Source organism: Triturus cristatus, chromosome 3_1, assembly GCF_964204655.1.
Source record: "Triturus cristatus chromosome 3_1, aTriCri1.1, whole genome shotgun sequence".
NCBI lineage: Eukaryota > Metazoa > Chordata > Amphibia > Caudata > Salamandridae > Triturus > Triturus cristatus.
Genome location: NC_140583.1, coordinates 296,117,338 through 296,136,313, shown reverse-complemented (window position 1 = coordinate 296,136,313; position 18,976 = coordinate 296,117,338). Strand labels below are relative to the sequence as shown.

The 18,976-nt window shown below is 43.1% G+C and overlaps 1 protein-coding gene across 1 annotated transcript in view; it reads left to right on the top strand.

The window, feature by feature from the left end:
* Nucleotides 1-18,976, top strand: part of BBS4 (Bardet-Biedl syndrome 4) — a 532,628-nt gene that overhangs the window by 277,009 nt on the left and 236,643 nt on the right. The window contains exon 6 of the mRNA XM_085643924.1: nt 8,866-8,938. Coding sequence (XP_085500050.1) covers nt 8,866-8,938 — 73 coding nt within the window. The remainder of the gene's footprint in view (nt 1-8,865; nt 8,939-18,976) is intronic.

Sequence of the window (18,976 nt, the reverse complement as noted above, 5' to 3'; positions counted from 1 at the left end):
AAATCATGGGAAAGCGCATTGGTGCAGGCAAATCCCAACTGCAATCCCCCAAAATGCAACGCCCCACCAGCAAACTTCTATTGACAAGATGCTCCAGAGGGCAATTGGGGCAGTAGCAACGGAAATCGAACTAACAGAAAGGCGCTTATCGCTGGGCACAGATCTTGTCCCACCTCTTTCCATCCAGACTGATTCACGGCGCGCGCAGGTCCTAGACTCGCCCACCCAACACCCAATCCCAAGTACTAAGGTATGCAAGTCACCTGGCTCTGAAGCGATCATGGGTCAAACTCTTACTGCAGCACCACAAGCAAGTAAACGTAAGCCAACTGTAAACACCGGGTCCAGACGCAAGAAGCCCCCCCAGAACGCCTGACAATCAGGGAGCTATGGTGTCGGGACTCTTTGCAAGAAGGCTTGGTACATCCTCCCTGGGTACATTCGCTGGTCAAGGACATGCAGGCCCAAATCGAGGCCATTGTAAGGGACGAACTTAACACCCACTTGGAAAGGGTAGATAAGCTTGTGGCTCTGGTTGAAACTTGGGCGCGAAAGATTGAGGCTCCTGTAAGGGGGAACGAACCTTCTGAACACTTAGTCTCGCACCAAGACCCACCTCCCACTACGGTAAACCATCCACTGCCAAGTATTATGCCTCCATACCATACTCAAAATCATATTAGTCAGGAAGGAGGGCTCAAATGGCCGAGTCATGTAGCTAGGATTAAGATGAATGATTCACAAGACAGACAGGGACAAGCCCAGGTTTAAACGACAGGTAGAGACAGTAGGTCCCACATAGCAAGGTCTCAGGTGCAGGATCATGACCCACAGGAAATAAGACCCAAAGGTGGAGTAAACCCCGCCCAATGCTTCGGAAGTGATGAAGCAAGCCTAGAATTGCTATTTATTAATCTCCCCCGGCCCGCAACCCCATACGTAATAATTCTAACTGACGTTCCCGGGCTGAATAATGGCATTAGGGATCCACATTCAGCACTCAAAAACAAATGTACTTTTTGGTTGGCCAAATATCTTAACTTCTCATTTAAGAATTCAGATGACATACTCACGACCCGCAAGGGGGGATGGGTAGGCTGGAGGCCGAGAAACACCACAGGGGACTGCGTTGTGATCAACTTCAGGTCACCCTACATAGTCCAAACACTCCTAGATGAGAACCATTGAATGGGGGGGCGGTATAGGGTCTTTTCGTCTGGGCTATTTTTACCATCCAAGCATTATACTGGTATGTACAAGCCAGGATGGTCTTGAGGGGTGGGGGGGGGGGGGGGGGAACAGACCAAGCAACGCCACACTAGGGGCTCACACCACCCCAGCCCACTTTTTTCGGTCTCGCCTGAGCCAGCGCTTTGGCGCTGCTCTGGCGAGAGCTTTAGTAAACGGGGGATTTGGAGGTGCAAACTAGTGCTTTTCAGGCCTCCAAATGCAGTGCATGTGCGCCGGGCGCGCGCACCATTTGGTAGCCTGCCTGATCACTTTCGCGGCCGCTTTGATGTTCTCAGTGAGCCGTGCGGCCACTGAGAACATCAAAGCGGCCGCGAAAGTGATCACCATTTGCCACCCCCTCCCTTTTCCCACTTCTCTTCTCCCTCGCATACTTGCCTCGTTCCTCCGTTGTCCCTTTGTAGCCCTAACGTAAAGTTCACTTAAAACCCCACTTCTCTTCTCCCACGTCAACACACTACTGACACTGTCTTGTTTATGTAGTAGAGCGTTTTTTTGTCTTGCAGCACATATATATTGTCAACTTATCACAGGGAGAAATTACGTGATTTTCCCAGAATCACAAGATGTTACGGAGCAGAGACTCGAGCCGGGATCTCCCGCTCTCGAGTCAGCAGCGCCATAGCCTCTCTACTAATACTTGTTTTTTTTGTAATGTTTGCTTGCTCTTCGCCATAGGCTTGGTTACAAAAGTGCAGGTAGGCGCCTTTGCAGAAAAAACGTGAATCCGAGTCGGGCTGCTTCAGGTTTTACTCCATCTCTTAAGTAATTTGCCGATAGAAAGCCATCTCTGTCTCGTTCCCAGTTTTAATTTGTTTCTCTGTGTGTGCACGCGTGGCTCTACTTTTCAGCGCTTCTCACCGGCGCTTTCCACTCCGAGAAGCTTCGCCATGGTCTCAGATTAGCTGGTGCCTGACATTTCACGGGTTTGTACTTTCCTGGAATGTTAAACTTTAAGCAGGATTACTTGGGTGGATATTTAAAGGAATTGACTTGTGCCTGCTTTAAATTTTAGCAATAGAGGGAGTGACTTTTTAATTTGCCAGAACAGAGAGGGTTGCACGATGAGTCTCGAGCACACTTTCAGAGAATCTGAGAAGACCAGATGATCTACTGACAAGTAAATTAATCAAGCCCTTGCTGCTTTAGGGTGCGTAGCCCTGTCATGCAGAGAGTTGTTTTCACATATGCCGCCTGCGCCTTTCTTTTGTTGTATACGGCGCGGCTCCCTTAAAACAAACATTTTAAGCATGAGCGCGGCGCTTGTGAAACAAGCACAGAGCTTTGTCTATTACTTGCAGCTCACCGGCACGATGTGCTGCAGGCAATCACATTCTTGCATGTGTGGATCAACAATGGCAATAGTGCTACGCAAATACAATCACTCCACTGCAAATAAAACAAGCATTTGCAATGCAATAGGTCTCGCATTTACGAGAGTTTAAGCTATTGGCATTGTTAAATGCCTTTTATTTATGTTTTAAAAATCAACACATAAATAAACGGTATTGTCATTTACAATGCCAATAGCTCAAACTCTTGTAAATGCGAGACCTATTGCATTGCAAATGCTTGTTACAATCTGCCACTCACAAACAGATTCGACTCACTAGAACTGGTGGATTGACCCGTGAGCAGTGGGTTCCCACAAGGGAACTCCATCAGAACAGGGGAGACCTGGAGGGGCTCACCCTGTCGGGGATTGATGGCACTAGGGCAGAGGCCAGGGGAACAAAAGAGGGTAGAGAGTGGAGCAGAAAACAAAGGATGGAATGTGGTCATTAACACTCAAATCACACCTGATCACCCCCTGGAGACCCTATGTTGACCTATAGTACACCTATAGTACAACAGTGTGTGATTGCAAACAACACAGATAACACTGCCGGCCTCCTTGCCTATACTAATTGCCTTCACCTAGATAGGCCGAAGGTGACAAATACACCAAGCCTAACAGCAAAGCAGGGTGATCGTCTCGTAAACCCAGAAGCTTGTAAGGGCCCACCCGGGATGAAATGTCTTTCTTAGAACATAGCAGGTCTTGCCCCCGAGCTGGATGATCCAGAATGGGGTTCTTTTATTGGTCTTCATGAAATCTGCATGTTCCAAGAAACCTGGGCTAGGATGGACACTCATAAAGAGGGTTATGCCACGTTCAGTATACCAGCATCCAGTGAGGGCAGGGGAAGGCCATCAGGGGGATTATGTACCTGGGTTGGAGTGCACTTGGGATGTGTTGCCAAACAGATAAGGACATCATCCCAGGATATTCTTTGCATTTTTCTATCTTTCCCCACGAAGATTAGAATTGCTTTGATTAATGTTTACTCCCGACCAGTCCTCTACGGCTCAGAGTCACCAACTCTTGATCAATTAACTTTCTTTCTCTCATCAATTCCTGCAAATCTCTGGGTTATAATAGATGGGGATTTTAATTGCCAGTATGAACCACTGAATGGATGGATCATTGACAACCCAAGTGATGAAGATCTATATTGGGCTATTCCGGTGCCAGCTATCCCCCCAGTATGTGCATGGTCCCCACTAGTCTTGCAGATAAACTCTTACACTCAACCACTCCATGAGAGCCTGCAATGGATGTACTAAATCAGATACACCAGGGCATCACACCTTCAATAGACCAGGGCAAACATCTATCATAGACTACATCCTGGTTGACTTTAAATCATGGCATAGGGTGATAGACTTCAATATTGAGCCCCGTATCGATAGTGACCACAATGCTCTCATAGTAGAGGTAATCTCACCCTGTGACAAGAATGTATCTACAGTATCATCACCAGCTGATCATAGGTTAAAACTGAGTAAATGAAGGAGGTGAGTGCGCTGGGGCGATTTTTGCCAATCCAAAGCAAAGAAGGCTCTAATATATCAAACATCCATTCCCTTTCTTTTAGCATTGGAACAATTAACTGTGATTGATGGGGTTCCAAACTCCCTTTCCGCAATATCGAACAATCACCAAAACCTAGTAAACAGCCTGGCCAACATACTTAATCCAGTTAAAAGAAGGAAAGGGGCTGGAAGTTCAATTCATCCATGGTACAATGTAAGCTGCCTCAAGGCTAAGTCAGATCTTATTGCTGCAATTAAAAAAAATGATAGGCCCCTAATCAGAGAGAAAAGGCCACTACACAATAGTCATTTTGCAAGCAAAAAAAAATGTGTAAATGGGAATCACTGAACAACGCTTTAAGTGCGCATGATAGGCGAACATTCTGGAATATAGTTAACACGGGTTCACAGGAATCCAAAAGCGCAATAGAACCCAATATAGCAGAGAGCGATTGGAGGGCACATTTCCAATCACCATATGTGAGGGAGGTGGACGCTGACGATCCACTGGGCTCCACTCTTGTCACACAAGATAAATGCCCCACCTATCACCCTAAAAGAGACATCAGAGGCAGTAAATAGGATCCAACCCTCCAAGGCCTAATAACATCCCAGGTGACCGTTTTCGCTCAGAATCCATTATTTGGATCCCCTATTTGTGCATTTTATTTAATGACCTACTCCGTGGAATGGCGATACCTACCACTTGGGCAGGGGCTGAAATTATGCCAATTTTTTTTTTTTAAACATATTTTATTTGTCGATTGCATAAATATCACAGCACCCTGCATATCAGTCGTCTACGTAGTCATATAGCATCATGTTACAGAAGCAATCCACTTTTATGTATGCCATCCGACAAGATAATAAAAAGACACAATAAAATACTACAAAACCCCCCTCCACGCCCCCCACCCTTTCCCTTGCGTCGCACCATGTCCAAATGGTCCCAACCTCTGTTTTAATAACCTGCAACCCAGCCGTAGCACACTAAAGCATGACCCCCCCTTATTCCCCCTCTATCCGGCACCCCCCAACTTGATTGGCCTCATGAATTATCCCCAGGGACGATCCTCCACCTCCACCGGCCGCTCCAGCCACATCCCCCGGTAATCCGCCCATCGCTTCCATATTTTATAATGCTTACATGGGCATCCCATGGCCATAAATATGGGCTGTTTCAGACCCATACAGAAATCTAGGCCGTTTTTCCATGCAGTCACCGAGGGGGCCCGAGGCTCCTTCCATGCCCTGGCGATATCGCGCTTTGCTAATGTAAGGCCCAGTCGCAAAAGGTGTTGCTTATAAAGATCGCCCCCAATACCCTCCATGATGTGTAGCATTGCCAGTCGTGGCGTTCGCGGGAGTTCCCAACCCTAGAACCTCCGACAGACAGGCGAACACCCCCCTCCAAAATCGGTCCAGGGAGAGGCAATGCCAAGTAGTGTGTATAAATGTGTCTTCTTCCCGGCCACATCTGAGGCAATCTGGAGCAGCAATCATGCCCGCCCGATACAGCCTGGCCCAAGTGAAGTAGACCCTATGCAGATATTTGAATTGTATAAGGCGCAGGCGCATTGCTATAGCCGCTTCTCCAGGGGCCGCCAGGGCTTCCCGCCAGTCCTCCTCACCTAATGCACCAACATCTGTCTCCCAATCTCCCCGCAGCTTCTGAAGCTTCGTAGAACAATGGATAACGAGGGCCTGATAAATCCTGCAAATCTTCTTGGTCTTTAACTCCCCCATAAAGAGTCTCGCTTCCAAAGGACTGAACTCTGGGAGGGATGTCAGACCCTCCAGGCTAGGGGACAGTGCATGGCGAAACAGGAGATATCTATAGAACTGTGATTGGGGCATAGAAAATTCCCTCTGTAAGTCCTGGAATGACTCAAGCGCTGTGCCATTCATAACGTCCCCCAAAGTCGAAATGCCAATATCGTCCGAGCCGCGGAAGCCCCGTAGAGCCACCAGGTCTGGGAAGCGCCCATTGTTCCAGAGAGGGGTCTCCTCAGTCAAGACATTCCACCAACCCATACGACGCAGCGCCTAATTATACCTATTTTTAAAAAAGGATTGCCACTTCTACCCGCAAATTAAAATCCAATTATTCTCATTGATGTAAGTCAAAAATGATTCGCCCAAGTCCTTTTTGGACGGTTACAGAGCTGGATGGACGAGCACAAGGTACTTAGCCCCCTCCAAGCTGGGTTTAGAGCCAAGATTTCAACAATCGATCAAATCTTTAGGCTCCAAATGTTATATTGCAAGTGTTTACTTTTAGAGGGTGGCAGCCTCTACTTGATTTTTGTAGACCTTAAGGCAGCGTTTGACTTGGTTCAGAGGGGGAAATTGTGGGCACTCCTGTTAGATATGGGCGTTAGATATGGGCGTCCCACCATATCTATGCCACTTATTTGAACGTCTCCACCAAGTGATTTATGCCAAAATAATGTATGGGAAAAATGGCGATCTAACTGCCCCATTGCTGGTAGAAAGAGGTGTACGCCAAGGTTGAGTCCTGGCCCGACCCTCTTCTGCCTTTTTATCAACAGCTTAGTTGAGTCACTAACCACAGCGTTAGACATTGATGCCCCCAAACTTGCAAAACATAAAATCTCAGAGATGATGTTTGCAGATGATACCCTCCTTCTGTCTAAATCACCCATGGTAATCCAGAAGTTCCTTAACAATATTAGTTCTTTCTGCAGAAACCGGGGCCTGGAGATCAACCTACAAAAAATATATGGTCTTCAATGCAAGAACTAGTACTTGCCCAAATCCCTGTCTAGACGGAAAACCACTATAGAGGGTCCCCATCTTTGAATATCTTGGCATCACGCTTACAAAAAAACTGGATAGAGGAGCGCAAATTCAGAAGGCAAGTTTAAAGCTAGCACAATCAATAGGGGGCTTAACTATTGTGTACAGGAGTTGTTCCTAAAAAATTCTAAGCCCGGCAGTTGAAATTTACAAAGTTCAAGCCAGGGGTGCTGGGCTGTATGGTGCCGAAATCTGGGGCCACTGCCCCCTGGGCTCCTTGATAAACTCTGGGAACTCCTTTACTAGACAACTTCTTGGTCTTCCCCCCAGCACCCCTCTTATAGCACTTAGAATAGACCTGGGAATAAGACCAATTTCTGATGAAGCCGCCCTTAGACCTCTTTTATTCTGGCGTCGCTTGAGGAGCACCCCTGAACTGTCAATTTATAGAAAAGAACTGAGTGAAGTGCTGAGGCTCCTGGGCGTGGGCAAACTTGCCTGGTTGGTACATATTAGGAACACCTGTGCTGCAATAGGGAGACATAACCTGTGGACCAATGCAGAAGAATCCTGCTCTGCTATCCCCAGGAATACACTAGTGGAGAGCTATAGGGAAAACAAACTAACTCAGGCCACAACCAATTCCACAGCTGGTCGCCTAACACTCGAGTTTCTACAAATTAAAGATCAATACAGTCTAGAACTAGTCTTGGATGATATCCAGCCACTTTTGGGCAAAAAAATTATATCTCCAATTCAGACACGGGGTGCTCCCACTGCACGCATATACTAGTAAATAGGCGGTCAGACCTGATCATGGTTGCTCAGCTTGTAGCAATATAGAGAAGACAGATATCCATTTATTCTTCATCTGCCAAGGCTATAAGAAGGCAAGGATGCGCTGGCTCCGTCAGATATGTAGAAATCTGGGAGTTAAACACTGTAGCGAGGCATACAGGATATTGAAATATGATACACATCCACCCATTGTGTTTTCTGTTTGCACGTTTTTTATTCTCAATGTGGTGTGTGCGCAGTGCCATTTTAAAGTCAACACCCTAGCATGGGCCAATACACTGTACTATACCTCCCATGACGAACCTAGTTTCTAGTTTTCCATTGGTATCTTTGTAAATTATAAGCAAGAATTTTAGAACTTTTTAAGAAAACCTTTTAACTGCAATGTTCAAAATGGATATTGATTATCTCCTCTCTCTTCGATTGTCTAGTGTTGCTAGATTAGATCAGGGATATGTCCCGCCTACATAAGGGCTTCTTATGAACTCAATATTCTAGTCAAAGCAGTAATCATTAAGATTGCTCGTAGGTTGCACAAGCACTTAAATTATTCGTAGAATGTGTATATGATGTATAAGCACTTTGCTATCGCCCTAACTAACCAACATCGTGGGGCTGCGGCCTGAGGCAGAAGGAAAATGCTATCACAAGCACTTTACCATTCACACACCTAAACAACAATGTGGGGCAGGGGATGATCTAGATTTCTAGAAGCCCAAATGAGTTGATAATGGATTTTGTTCATAATACATGTTTTTATCTCCTTGGCTGACATTCTCCGAGGGCCTTGGTTGAGATAATGCAATGTCACTCATGTCATTTTTTAACTCTGTTTTTAATCAAATGTAATGTAGTTTTTACTTGTGCATTAAATGGATATTTTTAGCCGAAATAAAGTTTTCTGAGATGAGACTAGCAAGTCTCTCTTTGCAATACAAACTCTGATGGTCTTGGGTATGTAGATGACACCTTTCTAGGTAGCTTTAATTCCCTAATGTAAGACAGTCCACCTGTGTCTGTAAAAGAGTTTGCTTTGTGTGATGAGGTCTATTGAGTGTGGGTAGTGGAAAACATTTGTTTTATAGTGGGGCAGGTGAAATACCCAGACCAAAAATGCAGCCTACTCTCTTTCTGCCATCCTCGAAGTATGATTTGGTAGTACTTATTTGATCATTCTAATACAGCATTTGTTTTTATTCTTAGGTTCTTGCTGGGGAAGCACAAAGCAGCCATTGAAGTGTACAATGAAGCTGCCAGACTGAACCAGAAGGATTGGGTGAGTGTACAAACTTTTGTTATACTCTCTACCCCCATGCAAAGTGCATCTCTGCCTGTCGAGCACTCCTGGGCGAAAAGACCTCCTCTCTGCCAACTCATACCAGAAATCGCGGAACTCCTCTCATAGTCCTCGCATGCCTTGTCCCTGCAGTTGATGGGTGAGCGCTACTATTTCTTTGCTAAGAATCACAACATAGGACACTGCATGCTGCCCCATAAATGAGGATCTTGATGGTCAAACATAATTTTCCGCATTGAAAAATAATGCACATTAAATGATGTACACCTGTTTCTGAGTACTCCTAGTTTTGGCAGATGAAGACCAGATGCTCACTGAGTAAGTGAATTGCTCCGGGTAAAGCAATTTCAGTCAAGTATGGAAGCAGTGATCCAAGCCTTGGTCGCTTAGCAAATGTGTCACTGCCTTTTTTGGGTGTGAGGTTTTGCCTACAAGTTAGCTGGTTTTACTTTCCATGTACAGTTATCGATCAAGTTTAGAAAACGCAATGCAATCATAAAATTCTGAGCATATCCATTCTTTATGTGTCCATATACTTGTCTAAGCACTGCTTTCCCTGCCCTTATACCCTGTGCTGGAACTCCTGGTATTTGTAAAAAACAGTTATCCCTTGACTGAACAAATTGTATTATTTAATCAACTCATACCAAACACCTCTTGTAATTTTAAACACCCTAATGTCCAATTATAAACTTCCACATTCAGTTCGTACATACTAAATTTATTGGATTAAAAAACATACGTTGTACAAAGTTAAAAACATGTCACGTCACAATCCCTCATAAGAACCACTTGATACAATAAAAATAATTTATAACACAAATTATAACAACCGTTATGAACCAGCATAACAGAGAAAACAACATCTGTGAGACAATACACTTTGTCATATGTTGCACATCAAATAGGACCATAAACTTCAAAACATGGCTTGTGATACGTCCCAACACACTTGTATCTACAAGTCTTTGTCGATCCTCTAGATTGTGCATGCAACTGCGTCGAAGCGTTTCGATGGATTTTACTTATATTTCCATCTTTCTCAAGACAAATAATATTGGTTTTCTCAGATGTGATTTCTGGTTTCGCTATCCTGTTTAAAATAGATATATGCAATCAATATCTCCTACTCAAATTACATCTCTACCACATATGTTACAATAATATGTGTATCAACTGGTCATTGTGACAAAAATAATTCACATTTTTTAAATCATTTTGGCATTTTTAAATAATGCATTACATTAATTCATCATGCTCCAAAAAAGAGAAAATATGCTCAATTCACCCCTTCATGGTAGAACTCATCAACTAGTCATTATAGCAAACGTAATTCACACTTCTTAAATCGTTTTGGCATTTTTTTGAATTATGCATCAAAATTGATTCATCATACTGCAACAGAAAATGAGGAAACTAAAATATGCTCAGTTCACCCCTCAATAGTAGCGTATCTATAGCTGGGGCTCTACTTTCCTCTTAATGTATTGTTGTATACCATCTTACCGCTTTCTCCTATTTAAGATCCTAACTAGTGTTTCTGCGTCACCACCCGATATTCTTCTGAATAATCTGTATATTCCCTATCTCTAAATTACCCTTTCATTTCCTTCTTAGCATGGACCTGGCGCTTCTTAACACCTTACATCGGAGTACATCCTGAGGATATTCGTCACCAGTACCAGTCGTCCATTATACATTTGATCTTTGACTCTTCAGATTATGAGAAAATAATGAGGGATCTTCTTAATGTAAAAGAACATTATCAATCTATTCGCTTTTCTGCTATAGGTGATTTGAAAAAAGAGGTTGCATCTCTCTTGAATCAAGGTAAAGAGGAGGGCTGGATTTGTGACAATGAATACAAGTTTTTATTTAATGCACACCCAGTTCTGCCTGCTATTTATGGATTACCTAAAATCCACAAAAATATAAAAAATCCACCAATGAGGCCCATTGTGAGCAGTGTTGGCTCAATATTGGAGCCCCTTAGCAGATACGTAGATTTTTTCCTTAAACCCATAGTACAAAAACAAAGATCCTATCTTAAAGACACAGCTCCTGCTATATCCATATTTGAGGGACAGGGCTTCAACAGGGTGAGCCAAATTTCGTTCACCCATGACATTGAAGCCCTGTACATAAACATCCCTCAGGATGGTACAATTAAGGTGATCTCCACTATTTTGGACCAGGAGGAGCTGGATGGAGCCAATAAAGGTTTCATTATGGCATGCATAGAGATGGTACTTAAAAACAATATTTCTCTGTTCAAGGATGAAGCATATATTCAAATCAAAGGGACCAGCATGGGGGCCACCTGTACCCCTAGTCTGGCCTGCCTCTATGTGAGCGACTTTGAGCAAAGGCATATTTTTAATGAGATTGCTCCCTATTATGAAAACATCACTTGCTGGCACCGTTTCATAGATGATATCATTTTGTCTGGAAGGCTGCCAGCCATGAGTTGGAGTCTTTCTTAGAATGGATCAACTTGGGTGATCCAAATTTAAAATTCACCGCACATTATAGTGATTCAAGTGTAGAGTTCCTGGATTTTAGGATTAAAAATTTGATAGATTTACTACACGTGAAGCTATACACGAAGCCCACGGATAAGAATACCCTTCTACTATATGGAAGTAATCATCCACGTTCTCCGAATGATAATATTCCCTTTGGGGAATTTTTAAGATTGTGACGTAATTGCACTACCATATCAGATTGTTATTATCATGCAGAGTTTTTAAAGAAAAAATTGAAAGCAAGAGGTTACCCTGGTAAATTGATCAAACACTCATTAAAAAGAGCCAGATTTTACAATCGAGATTGTCTTTTAGAGACAAATAAGAAAAAGAGAGACACAGCGACAGGGAGAATTGTTTTTGTCACTCAGTTTTCCAATATGAGCAATCAAATAAAAAATATAGTCAATAGAAATTGGAAAATTTTAAACTATGGAACTAATACCCAACTAGAAAAAACATTGTTTTCATTTAGATGAAATGGGACCATCCGTAACTCCCTAGTGAGAACTTATAAAGACACGTCTGGAATTCAAACCACGCTAAATGGAGAGATAACGAGAGGCAACTACAAATGTGGTATGTGCTCAATATGCCCACACTGCATTGAAGTTAAAGCATGGTATATGCCAATAAAACAGTGATTGCAACAACCCTAAACAATTGCCGAATGTTATATATCTCTTAATCTTCCCATGTGGGCTAGGTTATGTGGGAGAAACGATCAGGGAACAGCGCACATGTTTATTAGAGCACAAATCAGCCATCAGAACGAAAAAAGAAAATGCTCCACTAACAGATCATTTTGTGAAGTTCAACCATGATTGTAATCAACTTCAGTGGTTCATTCTTGAGAAAATTGTCATTGACAGGAGAGGAGTTGACTTCAATGCCAAAAGAAAGAAAAGAGAACAATGGTTCATGTGCCATTTTAATACATTGGATGCCGGCTTAAATTCCAGGGAAGACTGGATGAGGATCATAGCTACATGAGATCACAGGGTATAAGGATTTTTATAAATATAAGATTATCAGCGCAGGGGTAATGTTATAAATATTAAATAGAATAGCGTTCAGATCAGTAAATAGATCAATACCACAGGAGTGTGTAAGTTCATATAGAACTTTGAGACTTACAATAAAGCTTTAGAACCATTGAATCATGCCCGTATAAGCCCAGGGGCAGAGACAGCACATGTCGAAAACAGTAGCGAGAAACGTGTATGGAAATAATTCCTTGATCGCAAATGTGTGAGGCTGAGTCAGCAACTGTCGCATATGGGAAAGGACGCCTGATCAGGTTCCGCTCTGTAAATACGTGAAGGAGGGTAATGAAAGAAAAAGGAAATAAAAGAACCACATTGTTGACTTAAGTTGAATGGCACAGATTTAATCTTAATTTAACCCCTTCGGTGCTCATGACGGAACGGTTCCGTCATGAGCCACGGTTGAGCTGTGCTCATGATGGAACCGTTCCGTCATGACCACGCCCGCGCAAGAAACCGTCAGCACAGCGGCGGAATTTGCGCAGCATGGAAGGGGTTAAGAAACATAAAAACACTGGCCTATTAAAAGATAAAGTTATGTTGAGTTGGCGACCATCCAAGAAATAATAAAATGTAAAAAAACAGGGACGTTGGCCACGTGAGTCAATGACCAATTATAGAAGAGATTACTCTGGTCAAATAGGAGTAGAGGTAATGAGCGAGCAAGATAGACGCCATAGAAGAACACTCTCATCTACGACAGAACGCGACACGCTTAGAGCTGAGGCTGGTAGAATAAGGAATGTAATTTTAGCCGTCGTATGACATGCCTAGTTGGCCGGCTCACATATTTACTAATTCGGAGCAATTTGGCCGAACGACGCAACTAATACTTTGTATGCTCTCTCACCCTGCATTAGGCGGCGTATGTAAGAAGGAGGATTTTTGTGGACCTCCAAAGCCCGCCGTAGTGAGAAAACATCTAATTAGAAAACACAGTGGTCTTTAGAATGCAGCACTAAGGTAGGAATTATGAAGTAGTGAACCAAGATTGGAACAGCACATATGATATCTTTTACTTCAGGAGGTAACATTATGTTAATTTGTTGTAGACCAGAGTGGCTTGCAGTGTTTTTGGATATCTTCCTGAATACAGATAATACAAGAAAGCCTGCCGTATATAACAGAGGCTTTGCAAACTTGCATAATCAATAAGGTGTAAATCACACGATTATGGTGAGAAGAATTACAGTAGTAGTAATGTTTTATAGGTGCCGCTAACAGACTGATATGTATAATGGACGACTGGTACTGGTGACAAATATCCTCAGGATTTACTCCGATGTAGGGTGTTAAGAAGCGCCAGGTCCATGCTAAGAAGGACATGAAAGGGTAACTTAGAGATTGGGAATATACATATTATTCAGAAGAATATCGGGTGGTGTCGCAAAAACACTAGCTAGGAGCTTAAATAGGAGAAAGCAGTAAGATGGTAAACAACAATACATTAGGAGGAAAGTAGAGCCCCAGCTATAGATACGCTACTATTGAGGGGTGAACTGAGCATATTTTCGTTTCCTCATTTTCTGTTACCGTACGATGAATCAATTTTGATGCATAATTCAAAAAAATGCCAAAACGATTTAAGAAGTGTGAATTATGTTTGCTATAATGACTAGTTGATGAGTTCTACCATGAAGGGGTGAAGTGAGCATATTTTCATTTCTTTTCTTTTTTGGAGCATGATGAATTAATGTGATGCATTATTTAAAAATGCCAAAATGATTTAAGAAATGTGAATTATGTTTGCCACAATGACCAGTTGATACACATATTATTGTAACATATGTGGTAGAGATGTAATTTGAGTAGGAGATATTGATTGCATATATATATATCCTATTTTAAACAGGATAGTGAAACCATAAATCACGTCTGAGAAAAACAATATTATTTGTCTTGCGAAAGATGGAAATATAAGTAAAATGGAGCTAGCGGTGTGCGCTCCATTGCGGTTGTTTATAAAAATGGCTCCCTTGAGCTTTGAGCTGACGAGCTCCTGGACGACGCACCTGCGTGCCTGTGCGGGCACTGAGGCCCTTGATGGTTGCTTGGCGGCCCTCTCTTCCACCCCTAACTATTTTCTCTACTGAGGAGGGAAGTTATCCTGAAACCCGATCCATGTCTCGGGCGATATTTTAAAAGCCGGGACATGTATCGGGTCTAGAGATCATCAGTTCAACAAGTACTTACTTGCACCCACTGGGGTGAACCACTTAAGAACTTCATGTACCAGCTTCCCATGGGGCGACTCGGAGGAGGAGCTAGCGGTGTGCGCTCCATTGCGGTTGTTTATATAAGTAAAATCCATCGAAACGCGTCAACGCAGTTGAAAGCACAATCTAGAGGATCGACAAAGACTTGTAGATACAAGTGTGTTGGGACGTATCACAAGCCATGTTTTGAAGTTTATGGTCCTATTTGATGTGCAACATATGACAAAGTGTGTGTCACAGATGATGTTTTCTCTGTTATTCTAGTTCATAACTGTTGTTATCATTTGTGTTATTAATTCTTTTTATTGTATCAAGTTGTTCTTATGAGGGATTGTGACGTGACATGTTTTTAACTTTGTACAACGTATGTTTTTTAATGCAATAAATTTAGTATTGTACGAACTGAATGTGGAAGTTTATAATTGGACATTAGGGTGTCTAAAATTACAAGAGGTGTTTGGTATGAGTCGATTAAATAATACAATTTGTTCAGTCAAGGGATAACTGTTTTTACTTGTTAAGAGTACCTTAATTCCCTTGAGTATCTCAAGGGGTCGCTCTCTATACTACATACACTCCTGGTATTTGAACACACTGATGAAATGCTGTCCTCCTAGAAAAGATAGCCTTCTTCTAACCATCTAAAAGTATGTTAAAATCAGCGTGCTCACAGAAGAGGGATCATTAAACCAGTAGAAAGCTCTTTCAGATGATAACTTTTAGCTTCGCATCAGGCTAACACCGGAGCCATGGTTTCTGAAGCACCTTCTCATGCTGACACAATGGCCTGCATCAAGCTGTAGAAAACTAGAAACACATATGAGGTTCTTTTCTTCCTTAAAAGGAGCACTGGATACATGGTAACCAACAATGGAGCATTATTCACTCAAATTCCCAAATGTATTCAGAAACACCCAAAGTGTGGTCCTAAAGAGTCACCAGTACCACACGCAGAGATATCGAACTTCACTAAGTGTGATTCACAGTAGGCATTGTTACACCAAAAGCCCTCACTGTTGGGTCACCTGAACAACAACAGTTTTGGACATAGACCAGTCTACCATGCCATGAAAAAAGCTAGTTTTAATCTTACAGCCTTTGAACCTTTGTGCCCAAGGTTCCCTGGAGGTGTTTGAAGTGACATTTTGAGCCCTTGTATGACGACTCTGCATTCAGACTAGAAAAGGATTTCACTGGTTCACCTTTTGAATGTGAGTGGACTCCATAGGAAAGTTTTTTAAATAAAATTGCAGGAAGAATGCTCCTGTATTCATGCAACATTGCTAGATTTGACCTACTCGAGCAGCAGAGGCAATGGCTAGGATATATTTGTCCTTCTCTCTGTACACAGAACATTCTCTTCCAGGGGATACTCCTCAATAGTCATAAGCATAGTCATAAGCACCCACGTGCGGGGACCCCATAGCATTAACAAAATATATATAATGCATATATTTCTAAAATACACACATATATATAAATATGCAGCCCAAAAATTAATTTGAGGCTCAAATATGCCAAAATTGCTTTGTATTTTTCATTTGTAATATGTAAATCATATACAATAGCATGTGGGTGACACAGAGAAAAGTACCTCAACTTGTTTTTTAACACAGCCTTTATTTTCAAAGAAAAAGGCACTCAATGCTTCCTGTTTTTCTCATGGAGCTCCAGCATCTCGTACGACTACGGCTGGTTCCATGGGTCTAACTCCTCTGCCTGTCACGGGGTCACTGGATTTGTCAGTTCCACTAATACCAGTGTGCCTTTACATTCCAGCACCCAGGGGCAGCTCATCATTTTTGCAAATAGTGGATTGAGCACCAGCTCACTTCCACCTGCAAGCGTGCACACAGATTCACACCCACTCATCCGCAAGCACACTTACTTATACCCATCTATTGACAAGTGCATATACTCACACATGCACACGCTTGCACACACACATCCACATGTGCATATATACATACATTCATACATCTATGTACACATCCAAACTTCCAAATAGCACTTACCGGGCCGCAGCGGTAACTGCACAGGATCAGCAGATGGGAGGAGGGAGAAGCACAAAGGCACTGGAGGCTTCAGAAAAGAAAGGGAAAAAGAGAAGATCCCACCCCTCTTCTCATTCCAGTGATAATTTGTCATGTTTGTAACTAGTGGGGCGGACACATGCAGGCCCACCCATCAACTCCCAAGCACGCACATGCTCTCATCTAGCCACCCACAAGCACACTCACTTATACCTATCCATTCACAAGTGCACATACTCACACCCTCTTTTCACAAGCACATACGTGCACACATCAGTCCATCCACACACACGCAAATAAAACATGCTTTCATAGATACATTCACGAACCCATGCATTCAACAGCACTTCCTGGGCTCCAGCGATGACTGCACAGGACCAGCTTATGGGGGGGATGGGGAAGCATGAAGGCACCTTAAGGTGCTGGAGGCTTTGGGAATGGAAGAGAAAAAAGTGAAGAGCTTGCCACCTCCTCTCATAGGCAACCTTGTGCATTGTCAGCCAGTGAGAGAAGGGCTTTCCCTACCTCCTCACAGAGTGGATTCAGTGAAAGTTGCTGACTCAACCCCACTCTGATGAGGCGTCATTGATAGGCAGTCAGCCCTGGGTACTTCAGCGATTAAACATGGGACTGCTCTCATGAGAGGGAGGACCTCCCAGGGCTTTGCCGGGCTGTAGAGGTCCTTACCTCTGGGCTGTAAAATCTTCAGCCTGGCAAAACTTGTCTCATACTCCCAGGCACCTGCCCATTAGTGCATGTAAAGTACCTGGCTCCTGACCCGGACATGGAGCGTGGCTGTGTATTGCTCTGCCTTTCAGATAATACAGAATCTCCCACACGGTGGCTCATACACGGCAGAGCAAAACATAAAACACATCAATACCTAGAAAAGGGTTTCACTTTACAAAATGCAAAGACTCTCTTTTTAGAATAAGGCTTGGATTTTATTTATGCAATGCTCTAACAGAAAGGCTTTCCCAGATGTCAAATGAACCACATTCAAATGTATATAGAGAGATATATTTTTATGCAAGCAATAATAACACACTTGGAAAATGCAACCGTTAAATGCATGGATAATAATATGAAATACAAACAGCAAATAATATGAGATAAAACTCAAGCAAATAATATGAGACGTCCTGCAAGAGATCAGAAAGATATTTCTACACTAAATACATCAAATGGTTACTTTGGATGTGCACTCATTCACACATCACAAAGAAAACACCTCAAATGACCACAGCCACTGGAACCACGCATCACCTTGGCACTAGTCAGAAACAAATCACCTCACCTGATTGTTTACTCGACATCCTTGCCAACTCAAGCTGGGGTAGCCCGTTGCAGACAGGCAGTGGACTCTCGATCAGGACTCAAATCCAGATTCTTGTGGCAATACGTCTATTCCACAAGTGAACTCCCACCCTGGCTGTCAACAACCCTCAGCTTTATAGTCTTAAAACACACTAGAAGGTTCGAGGGTCTTCCCCTCTGTGCCAAGAAAAGTTACTGGAACTGGGCAGTTTCCAGGCAAGCATTCCACGGCAAGAAGGAGTTCCCACGTTCCCTCTACATTTTCACATGTTCCAGCCTTTATCTTGACAAAGCTTAGGAAAGCCTTCCAGGGTACATTAAACAATCTCTCACAAAACAGACCTTGAACGTGATTACCCCAAACAACTTGCAAGCCTATCTGTGCGTGCAGAAAAGCTCAAGCAAGGCAGAGTCATAATTTTTTTTTTTTTTTTTTTTTTAATGTTTTTATTGAAATTAGACAAATCAAATAATACAGATTTTGCGGCTGTGCGATACACAAATGACCAATCAGTAGCAGCATTGTGACATTTCCGGTCCTGAAATAAACAATACCACATCATGAATGCAACCGACAACAAGACCCCATCTACCAATCCATCATCAACATCTGCCCGGACCTGAACCAGGGGGATTCCTGACCCGTGAGCTGTCTCCAGGGTACCAAAGACGTCCCCCTCCCCTGCCCTCATTTCTAACATGGGAAAACGCCACTCGGTGTACAGTACCCGACCCCAGGAGCTTAATATCCCCGCGTCGACACCCCAGCAGGACCCATACATCTTCGTAATAGTGGGTTGGTACGACCTACCCCACTCCAGTGGGAGCTATTCCGGGATTTGGGGATGGCGGGGTCGAGCCAGGCAAACCTGCAATGTAT